Genomic DNA, 12465 nt, shown 5'->3' on the forward strand with positions numbered 1-12465 from the left:
CTGAACATACCGTGGTGTGTGTAGCTAAATATACAATGGCGTCTTATTTTGTTTACAAGCGACAAATTCCTTATTTTTGTATCGCTGCATTTGTCATCAAAATAAAACCATGTGCGAGGTTTAGAGTGAGGCAATCGATTATACATTTAGCCTGACGGTAGTGAAGTAAGAGGAAGAACTCAAGAGAAGATGAAAACACAGGCACTGAAAATGTGTGAAATGTCATGGGACATCGTCTGCTTGTGCAAATCATGTCCAAACTGTCACACATCTCAGCAGCGTTCGGAGAGCTCTTCAGGTGCTATGCCGGGCTGTATTTAAGCGTTTTGTAATTTATAATAATCATTACTTCAAACGTTTCCAAGCATTGAATTTGGATAACCTTGAAAATAAAGTTAGTTTTTAAAATCAATAAATATCTACTTTAACATAGTCTGTACTGTCACATCAAGCATTCACATAATTATAGAAGATGATCCAGGGTTCTGGTTAGAGAGGGGGGAGGGAGAAAGTCGGTAAAAAGAAATCTAAAGAGCAAAATATTCGGTAACTGTTTAGTAGGTGCATTTTTTTTTCTGTGTAAAATGTATATACATGCGTGTATATAATGAACGCAAACATTTACAAAATCAACTCTTAAAAATACAGCTGGAATGCTGTAATCCAAACACAGAGAAACTTCTCCCGACAAGAGGAAGCTGACTGGTCATCATTTAGTTATAAAGTCTGTTTTGTTGGTAGAGTAATGGTATGATTTTATGTGTTCAACAACCTTGAACGTGTGAATTTGTGGAAATGCAATCAAATACGCTGTACGCCAACAAGTCATGAAGTAGGATAATTGATAGTGGAAACCCTTCAGTTGGTAATTAAGTGGTACTTTGTACAACCCCCCCCCCCCTCTCAAAACAAACAAAACAAAACAAAAGAAAGGAAAACACACAGTCATGACTGGGAAATGCAATGGTAATCCAGGTTAGTGTTATTAATCGCACCATATGAATAGCCCTAAACGATTTATGGCAAGTTATTACCATTTGTTTGTTTCGTTTCAACTTAGTGCTACAAAGGTATCGACTGTTCAAGGAAATGCATCCATAGGATTATGACCCTATCCTATCAGATCATATGGAGAAAAGAAAATGTCATAGATGATGGTAATTGCTGTACTTGTAGATTTTGAACCAAGTATGTTTGTGTATAGACACTATCCAACCCCACCCCCGACCTTATACACAAACCTGTAAATGAAATACATCAAACTGTAAGTAGATTGAACCTTTGAACCTTTGAACCTAGAATTTAATCAACGTGTGTTCTTCTCGGACTGCCGAAGATGCGGTATAGGGCCTTAATGGTCGTTAGAGCGTGACAGAAAGTCACACGGAAGACAAAGGCCGTTTGTTCCCTAGCTTTCAGACAATGAATGATCTATACACAATGACGAACCCTTCGCGAACAAGTCAACGCAAAACGTAGCATCCCCTCGCAGGGTACAACTGGCCAATATACATCAGAACAAGTTACCTCCATTAGACTATACTATTATATTACTAGGCAAGGAAGTTAACCACTTTTTCGTAGCGGGAGCTGTGCAGTATGGCGGCCATCCAACACTCGCTGAGAAAGTCGGAAATGTATCAAGTATTCTCTTAATAGAAGCCAATTTTTCATGGAAACTGATGTGTTGTGATGACCTGAAAATCAATATTTAGCAACTTTGTGTGAGTAAAAAACCCCCGTAAATTTCTGCTTCTATTGAAAGTAAGTTATTTTTGGAGTGAACTTGTACTTTTATGCAGTTTTTGCATGTTTTCTTTTCTTTCTTAAATTTCTTTGATTTTGTTTCTTGATCCCTCCGCAAAATTCATTCACATCTCTTTAATCTCTTTCACTATCAACTTTCGCTCATTCTCAGTTCCCCCATAGCATTTAAAAAACAAAAACGCAGACATTCCTTGCATATCAAAGATTGATAAATGCAAGCGAGACATCTGGCGCCCATCTGAGTGTATATAGCATGTGCTTGTTTTTAATGGACAGACAAACGGACCCATCATAGTAGAGCATGTGAGATGGGCACTCTGACAGGGACATCAGTATTTGGATGCCTAGCCTTATGCTCCATCTAAAGGAGTGGTCTAGATTAAGGGATGATAATGTACGTTGACTTGGGACTTATTGTAACTGTCTTGAATCCCGGCTGGGAGTTGGGGCACATGGCATGTCTAGACCACAGCAAGATAAAAAATGTAGCAGTGTGTGTCCTCTAAACAAGCTCAGTAGGTTTCACAAGATGTGTTGTAGAACTAGTAGCCTTTTAATAGCCTAATAAAAGTCAATATTATTTCAGTCCAACTCTGTTCGGGTTACCGAACCTTTCCTGGTCCCGTTTATAAATTTGGAAAATTGACGGGCCGGGTCAGGTGCGGGTTTTGGGTTCCAAGCTACAGCACTATAACCAACTTAAAAAACTTGCAAGACAGAAGAAAGCAATTATGCACTAAGTTTGCCCAAACCCTCGTAAAAGACGATAGATTTCGAGATTGGCTACCCCCTCAAAGGCAAAGCCTGGGTACGCGCACGCGAAGAACTGATAAATACAAAAAGAGCCCAATCCCTTTTCTTGTCTCCTTGCTCAATTCACTGTAGGATGAGGTTCAAGAGTTTTCTGTCATGTCTTGAGTATAATTCCAAAGTTATAGTCTGGTGATAACAATACTCGATAACAATTAATTAACATTATTTATTTTGTTTAAATGTAGAGTAAAGGAGGGGGTTTTCGGCCACTTATTATCATTTCTTGTTCAAATCATGAAGTAAATATTATTATTATTTAAACAAAAAAAGAATCCCAGAAAAAAAAGAAACAGAGATATCAGGTGTGCGCTGCGGTGTCCGGCTGCATTGATTTAATACATGCGATGAGATACTTTTGAGCTTGTGACTCACACAAAATTGGGCTCTAAATCTGAAAAATACTTGAAATAAAGCTCATTTTATGGTACCCATATTCCTTACAGACACGCGTAGGATACTCGATTTTTCAGATTCGGGTAGCGAGACCGCCGATTACATCGCTAAAATGTGATATTTAAGGATATATTTTCCATTGCAAATGTGGTTCTTCAGTGACTCTGGCATTTTATGGTATGTGTGGGATATGTGATATGCTATTATGCAATGTATTTTAAAGGGATTTTACCATGCATCCAACGGACCAGCCAAAAACTGTCGACGGTCGATTAGCCCCTCTTCTATTATGATTTCAATTTGTTACCATCACACTTTCAATACAATATGTTACTTCCTCAAACTATTTTTGTTATCTACAACATTTATCTTGATTATGTATACTTACCGGGTAATTATTATTTAAGAACTCAGCTTCTCCTTTTCTACTTCCCTTTCAAGCTTAATTTGGGACAGATACATTTTTCCTGTTCTTATGTAATATTCCTTTTATTATTATAATGAGGAAATATTTTGTTTATGTTTTACGCCATTTGTAATTAGTTCATGCACTTTTTATTGTAAAATCATTTGTAATTCAGCTCTCGAGCTGTGATGATGGATCAGCCAACAAAAGTACAGGGGAAAAAAATATTATTGACCGCTCAGAAAAGTCAATGGTATTTTGGCTGTAATTTGCCGGTCAATAATATAGAGATATCGACCGCTACAAGAGGACTGGCTGCTTTTATACGCTCAAGGGAAATTTGCATCTGCTGCTATCACCCCTCGGCGCGCCACCCACTCAGGCGCGCCTTAGGGTGATAGCAGCAGATGCAAATTTCCCTTGAGCGTATAAAAAAAGCCAGTCCTCGAATATTAAAGCAGTCGATATCCCTTTTATATACCGAATTGACACAAAAATCTACCAATAATTCTTACCTTATCCTTTTGTTGAGTAAAGATTGGTTAAAACATCACAGAAAATCTGAGAAACTGTCTGTTTATCTTTGCCGGAAAAATTACTGAAATTTTCGATCAGTTGGGAATCGCAGACAAAAAGCACTGTATGGTGTCCCCGCTCGCTCAAAGAACATTTTAACACGTACACCGATGGGTATTGCAGCAAAATGTTATTATTTTCCCGGTAACCAGAGGGATTTTACTCTTGGGACTATTAAACGGTTTTGGCATTTTTTGTTTCTTGACGGGAATGGCTAAAATCACGACACCAATTTTGACCAATCAGATGGATGGATTTCTTAAGTGAGGTATATAATATTATACAGTAAACCAATGAACAAATATTATTGCCCGATCTGAAAAGTCAATGGCAAAAATGTTGACTTTCTAGCAAAATTATATATATTCCTGTTAAAGGGCATTTAATTATAAAGAGAGCACAGAGATCAGGGGAGTAAAGAGAAATTGTGAAAATATAAGGGAATGGGAAAAGAAAGTAGGCAAGAAATGGAACTTTTGGTCAAGGAATCGAAGAGATACAAGTTTGAGAGAGAGAGAGAAAGAGAGAGGGGGGATGGGGATGAAAATATATGAAAACTGCTTGTTGCTTCACTCACCTTTGAATCCACCTCTCGGCCATGAAGGGCTGGAAAACATTCTTCACCTGCAATCTTTACGCCTTTCTTACACACTGCCAACTGAAGGACACACGTTCGATGGCAAAGTGCATCTATCATATCTATCGTTAATGGTCCAATGCTAGAGCCAAAAGTCAACGTCCTTTGTACCTGTTGAAAAGAATAGATGCCGGTATATGAAAACCCCTGAAGGCATGCCATGACATCACCCGCATAGTTAGCACAAAGAACTACTGTAGGTAGTAGCAACACTTTGGACAGATCTGATCGGTAAATAGGTCAATGGTCAAAGGTCACAGAGGTCAATTTCTAAAATTAAAGATTTTGAGCCTTGCCATCGCAATATCTAAATGTGGTAAGGGTGTTGCTATATGACGATGATCCAATTACATATTGGGGCTGGTAGGTCAAGTTCCTAGTCGTCAGTTAACATTTGATTATAGGCTTTTTGTTTTCACCGTGATATGTCACGAATATTTCTATCCATAACCAATACTGAATTTAGGGCGGAAGCATCTAGTTATCATGTGTACAGTTAATACTCCTACCACTTCTATTAGTAGTAATAATAATGATGATAATAATTATAATTATAATAGTAATAACAATAATCATTATATACCTTTGAAATAGACTATTGCTATTTTCTAATTGTTATCATTTGTATTTATATTATCATTATATTCCATAGCAGTAATTCTTTAATCAGCTACTAAGAAATTTGAAATTTATTATTTCTTGTACCAGGATGGACATGTATACACATATCAAATATCAAGTATCTTTTCATACAGGCTTTGTGTAGAAACATACCGGTATGTGCAATGATTATGGTTCTAGGACAATTACCCCCTGGGCAATTGCCCCCGATCAATTATCAGAGGGACAATTACGCCAAGGAAAATTACCCCCCTTGGACAATCACCCCCCCCCCCCCCCTAACAACAACAAAAAATCTGCTTTTAATTTTTACGGGGGTGATTGTCCAGGGGGTTATTGTCCTGATACAAATTATTATATGTAGGGGACAGGAGTTATATTTCTTTACAGAAAATATATTTTTAGTACAGAGTGAATGGGAGAGGACCTCACAAGAACCTTCATAGCGATGTCAATTTGTGTTTGGTTGATTATACATCTCAAAATAACCAATAATACTATCATTTTTCTATCATATTTTGCACAAACATTCACTAATTTATTTCTCTCAATTTCCTGTTCTTATCAAAACCAACAGAATATCAGGGTGAACTTTTATTTAAGCATCATATTTTCACTATAAGAACTTCTTTAGGACCAACATAGTCGATATGACAAAGACATTTACCGTGTCATGTTGAAGTGTTATTTTCTTCCTGTTCTCATTTCTTATTTGTTCAGCCAGGGGGTCCAGTTTGTCATCCGTAAAACAGCTAATGATACTATACAAAATATATGTTCAAGGAAAGTACATATTTAAACATCTTTAATCACTGAATGTTTCAAGGAATTAAAGAAAAATATAATACTACATGTATTAGGATTTCTTCCCCAAACAGGCTATATACGAGCTACTGAGGGTTTTGTATTGTCATTTTTGTTTAGGTTTCAAACAGTTTAGAAAATGATTGATTAGTCTATACTATCAAAACAAAAATAGTACTAAATGTATTTGTATTTATTAACATTTATTTCCTTCTCAACAGTACAATATGAAACACAATGTATATATACATGATATATGTAACAATTATTTCAACATAGAGTATAAAGTAAATAATTCAGATACGGAAGGAGGCGAAAACCCGGAAAGCATAGCTCGAGTTGGGAACGCCCATAATAAATTAACACAGTTACCGAGAGAACTGTGAATTAAACATCCCATATATGGACCATTGAATTAATTCTGTTAACAAATTAAATAACCGACAACGTTGTTAGAAGTAGACAACTCTTAACCTTTAAAAATTGCTCTTGGCATAATTCTGATTGCTGTCAGAAATTGAAACCATTTAATTAATTTTTATAATTTTTTATATATATAGGTCTATCCATTTTCTAAATTTAACCAATTTAGTTATTTATTGATTTGTATTATCATTATTATTATTATAACTAATTTTATCATCATTATTCTTATTCTTCTTATTATTATTATTTATGAGTATAATTATTATTATGATGATTATTATGATTAGTATTAATATTATTATCATTATCATTAATTTCATTGGAAATACATGTACATGTAGTAACAATTTCTGGACCTGAACATACCTTATTGATTTCAAATGCAGGTGGTTCTTTAGATCACGTAGTATTGCTTCACTACGTATGTTGCCCATTACTAGCTCTCGGAAAATCAGACAGGAAAGTTGTGGGAATGAACTAGAGAAAAGTTGCCCCAGTGAAGCAGGTTCTCCAATGAGAGGAACTAGATTTTTCCCTTTCTTACCATGCTCAATAGACAACACTGCTAGGCTGGAATGTGCCAACCGTTTAACATCTCCCAGTGAGACAGTGTGAAGAGTGGTAAAAGTCAATTGCTTCAAGCTCGGGAATAAGTCCTCAACAGTGACATTAGTGTTGCTACTATTAAACCTCTGTAGGCCATTTAGGAATTGATGATCTACAACCAGCTCTTTGATTGAGGATTTACCTCCCTGTGTGCGAAATGACAATGAAGTAAAGTATTATCAATAAATCTTTTCATATAATATTAGACTCAAGTTATGATTTGTACATTCTCCACCTTTAAAAATAATAAGAAAAGCTTGTAAGTATGAAAAAAGAATGGCAGATTAGTCATGTTTTACAATGCTATACAGACAGAAATTCTAATGAAAAGGAAAAAGAATTTTAACTACAACTTTTTCTTCATGAAACAGACATGTTTTTCCCCCTAAAGATAGATATCTTACGGCTCATTTCAGTTGTGTTTTTTTCATAATTGCTCAAAGGAAACATACTCATAAACACTTTACCTGTTTTTCCCCTAGTATTCACAGTTTTTGGTAATATACATTTCATCAACTTCTTTATTATTTATTAGAAAACCCTAATACGTATAAATGGGAACAGACATTTGGTGTCACTTTTGTTAAAGGGGAAGTTCACCCTGTTATTAAGTTGGTTTTGGTATCAGCAGAATAATGAGAAAAACAGGTAATTGAAAGTTTAAGCAAATTCTGATTATAAAAAAATGAAGTTGTAATCAATCAAATACAAATTGGCAACTCTGTGACGTATTTTGCGAGCTCCCTACCCATTTCTTCTGTACTTTAAAAAATAAAAACAAAAATATTTTCCCTCAAGGAAATTTCTAATTATACATGCATACTAGAGGTGTCGAGTGGATATGTCACCGAACTATGGATCACAAGGTCCACGGTTCGAGTTACGCCGCGGCACCAATGTCCTTTTGCAAGACATTAATCTACATTTGCCACACGAGACACAGGTGAGATACATGGGTACATGGCACGAATTAATTCCTTAAGGCTAGAGCGCCGTAATGGCAGCCATGCTAAAGCCGGGGTAATAAGTTCCAAAAACTCTTTTGAAGCGCATAGAGACGTTATATTTAAATGTGATATGCGCTATCTTATACAAGAACCGAATATCATTATGCCCCCTAAATATAACTCTTGCAAATATGTTTCTATTCAACCCCTGTATAGAAAAAAACTATTCTGTCATCAATAAAGAAGAAATGAAAGTTCATGAAATTTTATGTACAGAGCAAAGTGGAGAGGAGCTCGCAAGATACCTCACAGTGTTGCCAATTTGTATTTGATTGATCGCACCTTTAAAAATTCGTATTTTTCTTACTACATCTGAATCTGAATTTGCTCAAACTTTCACTGACCTCTGTCTCTCATTTTTCTGCTTCTGCACAGGGAGATTATTTGGGTGGCATATGAAGTTATGCGACTTTTGAATCAGGGTCAATTACAAATAGCTCATACACTAAATCCTAGCTAGTTTTATTTGTACAGAAACCCACAAAAAAAAATTCGTATGAAACATACTTTATGTTATATAAATGGTTCAGTGATTTCATGTTATGCAAGAGTAAAAAGAAAGTTGCATACATGTAGTATATTTAGATTGAATGTATAGGCCAGCTCCATGCACATGAATGTTTCAGCCCGATAATATGGGGTGTCTCAAAAAGAAAAATGCAATTAGACTTTGATTGGCAACATCTTAAAAGGGTACTTATAGCTATTCTCAACAAAATTTTATAGGCAGTCTTGTATTTATTAGGCCGGTGAATTTAAGAAGAATTTAAGCAGAAACGACAAATTTATGATCAATTTTGTGAAATGTAGCAACGTAGCAAATGTTGTAAGAAACTAGAAATATCGCAATGCGAATGTATCCCCTTGCAGTGGCAGCAATTTTGTGTCATCCTTATGTTCGAAGGAAGGGCAAAGATGCCCTCTCTCCTCCCTGAAACAAAAGGATGACGTAGAGATTGCCACTAGTGGCTCGGACTATTGTCAAGACTATAGGAGCAGCATCACCAAAACAATATGTGTGTAGATTATGCATCTCTGTAGAAAATTTGAAAGAAATTATCTGTCAAGAAACATGGCAGTTAGAGCGCAAAAAAGACAACAACGTACACAATATGACCTTTGACCCTATAACAGACGAAAGACAGGTGGCAGTATCACCGAACACTAAAGATTTGTAGATTGAACTAAGACACACCTCCATACAACATTTGAAAGAAATCCGTCAAGAAATGTGGCAGTTAGAGCGTATAAAAGACATATGACCTTAGACCATAAAAAAGACGGAATAATGAGGGCGGCATTGCCCAAAAAAGTAGATGTCTAGATTAGAGTATGATGCATCTTTGCAGAAAATTTGAAAGAAAAATCTGTCAAGAAATGTGGCAATTAAAGCGCACAAAAGACAGCCACCAAAATATGACCATTGACCAAATAAAAGACAAAACAATGAGGGCAGCATCTACCAAAAGTGTAGATGTGTAGATTGTACCAAAATACATCTCCATACAAAATTTGAAAGAAATCCGTCATAAAATATGACCTACAGAGCGCATACTAGACACCAACCAAAATATTACCTTTGACCCTATAAAACACGGAGCACTGGTGGCAGCATCACCAAAAATAGTATAGGGGCATAGAGTTTACCAACGTACACTTCCATACTCAATTTGAAAGAAATCTGTCAAGAAATGATGCCGCAATTAGACCGCACACAAGACACCTATCAAAATATGACCTTTGACCCTATAAAAGACGGAACTCTGGAGGCAGCATCACCAAAAGTTATAGGATTGTAGATTATACCAAGATACACCTTCAATCCAAATTTGAACAATATTTGAACAATGTGGTCTATAGAGCGCACACAAGCCGTCCACAAACATATGGCCTTTTACCCTATAGGGAACGGAACACTGGGGGCAGCATCACCAAAAGTTGTAGGTGTGTAGATTATACCAACATACACCTCCATACAAAATTTGAAAGAAATCCGTCAAGGAATGTGGCAGTTAGAGCGCACATAAGAATATGACGCGGCGTAACGCTGCTGAATCCAAAGTACCTCACCGGCATACTGCCGGGAGATACAAATAGCATGTTGAATAGCATCGGTAAAGCGTATAACTGGTGCCTGAATATTTCATAGCAAGCTCTCATTTAAATTCAATTCTTGATACAAAATGGGTGAAGAATTAAGATCTACATCATTATCGCACCCATTGAGGTAATTAAATGAATTTAGTATCTCATTTATATAGTCATAGTGACTGTAAATAATTGAATGTTTCAAATGTTTGAAAAGTCGAAGAAGTTACTAAGTTTTAATTATCTTTCATAACAATTATTTGTGTTTCCTACAGAATACTGCTCATCATAATGATTGAAATAGAAATGAATAGAAGAAGTAACTCATTATTTACTTCAAAACTTTCATGGAATAATTAATTTGCTTCTTGTTCTTAAAAGATGTTTTGAATACATGTTCATGACATTTTACAAATGATTTAACAATATAAACTTAGTCTGTGGTGATTTTCTAGGAAATTATGTCTTCAATCATATAAATGGAAAAGCTTAATTGTCGCCGAATGTAAAAGCAAAAGGTCTATTAAAGCTTTATTTTGTGCACTGACGAAATTCAAAGTGCTCTCTTTATAACATATGCAAAATGGTACATTTCACAAATGTAGGTTTAAGGTATATCCTTGTGAAATTCACAAGGGAGTTTAGGAGGTACAACCAACAAATTACCTATGAACTCTCACTAAGAATGGTTAAGTCAAACCTGCTAACCTCTGGAGTTCAGAGCAATATAACACAGAGTTCCTATAGGAAATCTATTTATTCAGACTGTCATATCTCAGCCAATACTTAACATATTCAATTGCTCTTAATTAGTAAATTTCTTTTGTGTTTAAAACATTTTCAAGATTTAAAAAAAACATAATTCCAATAGTACAAAACCTATAATATTCCCTTTTCTAGTTAATGCTCACTCTCTACCCTATGTCACCCTTTATCCTGCTATCAGCTGAGACAATAATCATTCCATGTCACGCCTCTTAAACAATGGATGAAGAATGCATATTTGTTTTAATATCTTTTTGGAGCTAGAAGAAAAAAAATTGTTGAAAATCTAGTTAGTTGCCCCCCCCCCCCCCCCTCCCAAATAGTCAAAGGGTTACGTTTTTGAACAAATAATGGAGGTATAACTTACACCTTAATAACAATGTCTATAATTGCAGCTCTCTTCCTTACTTTATAAATCTTCTTAATAAAATGTAATACCAATATAAATTGTATTTTTAGAATTTCACAGTTCATGTTTGAACTATGTGAATGACTTTTGATAGTTTTTATCTTGATTTTATGCATTGTTATTTGTTAAATATTTCTTGCCATCTCCCCTCATCTGTAATGATAAGGTACCCTTTGTCTGTCTCTTCCCCTCTTCATCTCTCTCTCTCTCTCTTTCTTCCCCCTTCTCTCTCTTTCTTTCTCTCTTCCTCTCTTTCTCTCTCTTTGTCATCACTCCAACTCTCCCTCTCCTACACCTCTCCCTTTCTCTATCTTTTTTAACAACAATTTGAATTTTGATCGATGAATTTTTATGAAATGTCTATATGTTTGATTTTTGATTTATGTCAAATTTTGTGTTATTTCAACTTTGAATTGCAATTGTATTGTATCTTTGTGAAATAGATCGTAATTTAGCCTCTGGGTGTGATGATCTTTTTAATAAAAACCATTTCTATCTTCTATCTATCTATCTATCTAATTCATCTGATAAAGACTAATTGTAATCATTGGTATTCTGTTTAAATGATTCTATATTTACCGCCATTGTAGAAACTTGTGTATGCATTAACTGATAGAAGTCATCATCCAATGTTGTACAATAAAACTCTAATCTCGATAGTGAGTTCGATGCGAATAGGACGTCTGCTAGGTCACGCGATACAGTCGGGCCACATGATCTGTCTCTGAATACCAAAGTCTCCTGTAATAGACATAAACATATTATAATTACTATACAATTCTTATTGCTAACATGATCATGATGTGTTATACAGGCCTATAGGTATATATATACAATGTAGAGTGTGTTTATACACACACACAAACATGCACATACCGGTATAACACCTCCATACAAAATTTTATCTTTGACTGGCAGTGAGTAAGTAGGTTTTTATAAACTGTAAACGCGGAAATATTTGCGGTACATTAATTTTCGCAGATTTCCCGCTAAGATCGATGAGCAAAATTTTAGGACTCACAAAAATATAAGCATGACTTCTTCTTATGCGTGTTTTGAATGGGCTGAATTTAAGCACAAGCGAATAGTTATGGGGTCGCTCAGTGCGAAAAATTAATCACGCAAAAATAACAGCGTTCACAGTACT

At 35.5% G+C, this 12465-nt stretch overlaps 1 protein-coding gene across 1 annotated transcript in view; it reads right to left on the reverse strand.

Annotated features, from left to right (window-relative positions):
* LOC105438843 overlaps positions 1–12465 on the reverse strand; it is an 86535-nt gene that overhangs the window by 54434 nt on the left and 19636 nt on the right. The window contains exons 7-10 of the mRNA XM_030981722.1: positions 11898–12059; positions 6810–7195; positions 5881–5974; positions 4533–4703 (exon numbers count right to left, since the gene is read on the reverse strand). Coding sequence (XP_030837582.1) covers positions 4533–4703; positions 5881–5974; positions 6810–7195; positions 11898–12059 — 813 coding nt within the window. The remainder of the gene's footprint in view (positions 1–4532; positions 4704–5880; positions 5975–6809; positions 7196–11897; positions 12060–12465) is intronic.

This window comes from Strongylocentrotus purpuratus, unplaced genomic scaffold (genome assembly GCF_000002235.5).
Source record: "Strongylocentrotus purpuratus isolate Spur 01 unplaced genomic scaffold, Spur_5.0 spur5_scaffold_12, whole genome shotgun sequence".
Taxonomy (NCBI): domain Eukaryota; kingdom Metazoa; phylum Echinodermata; class Echinoidea; order Camarodonta; family Strongylocentrotidae; genus Strongylocentrotus; species Strongylocentrotus purpuratus.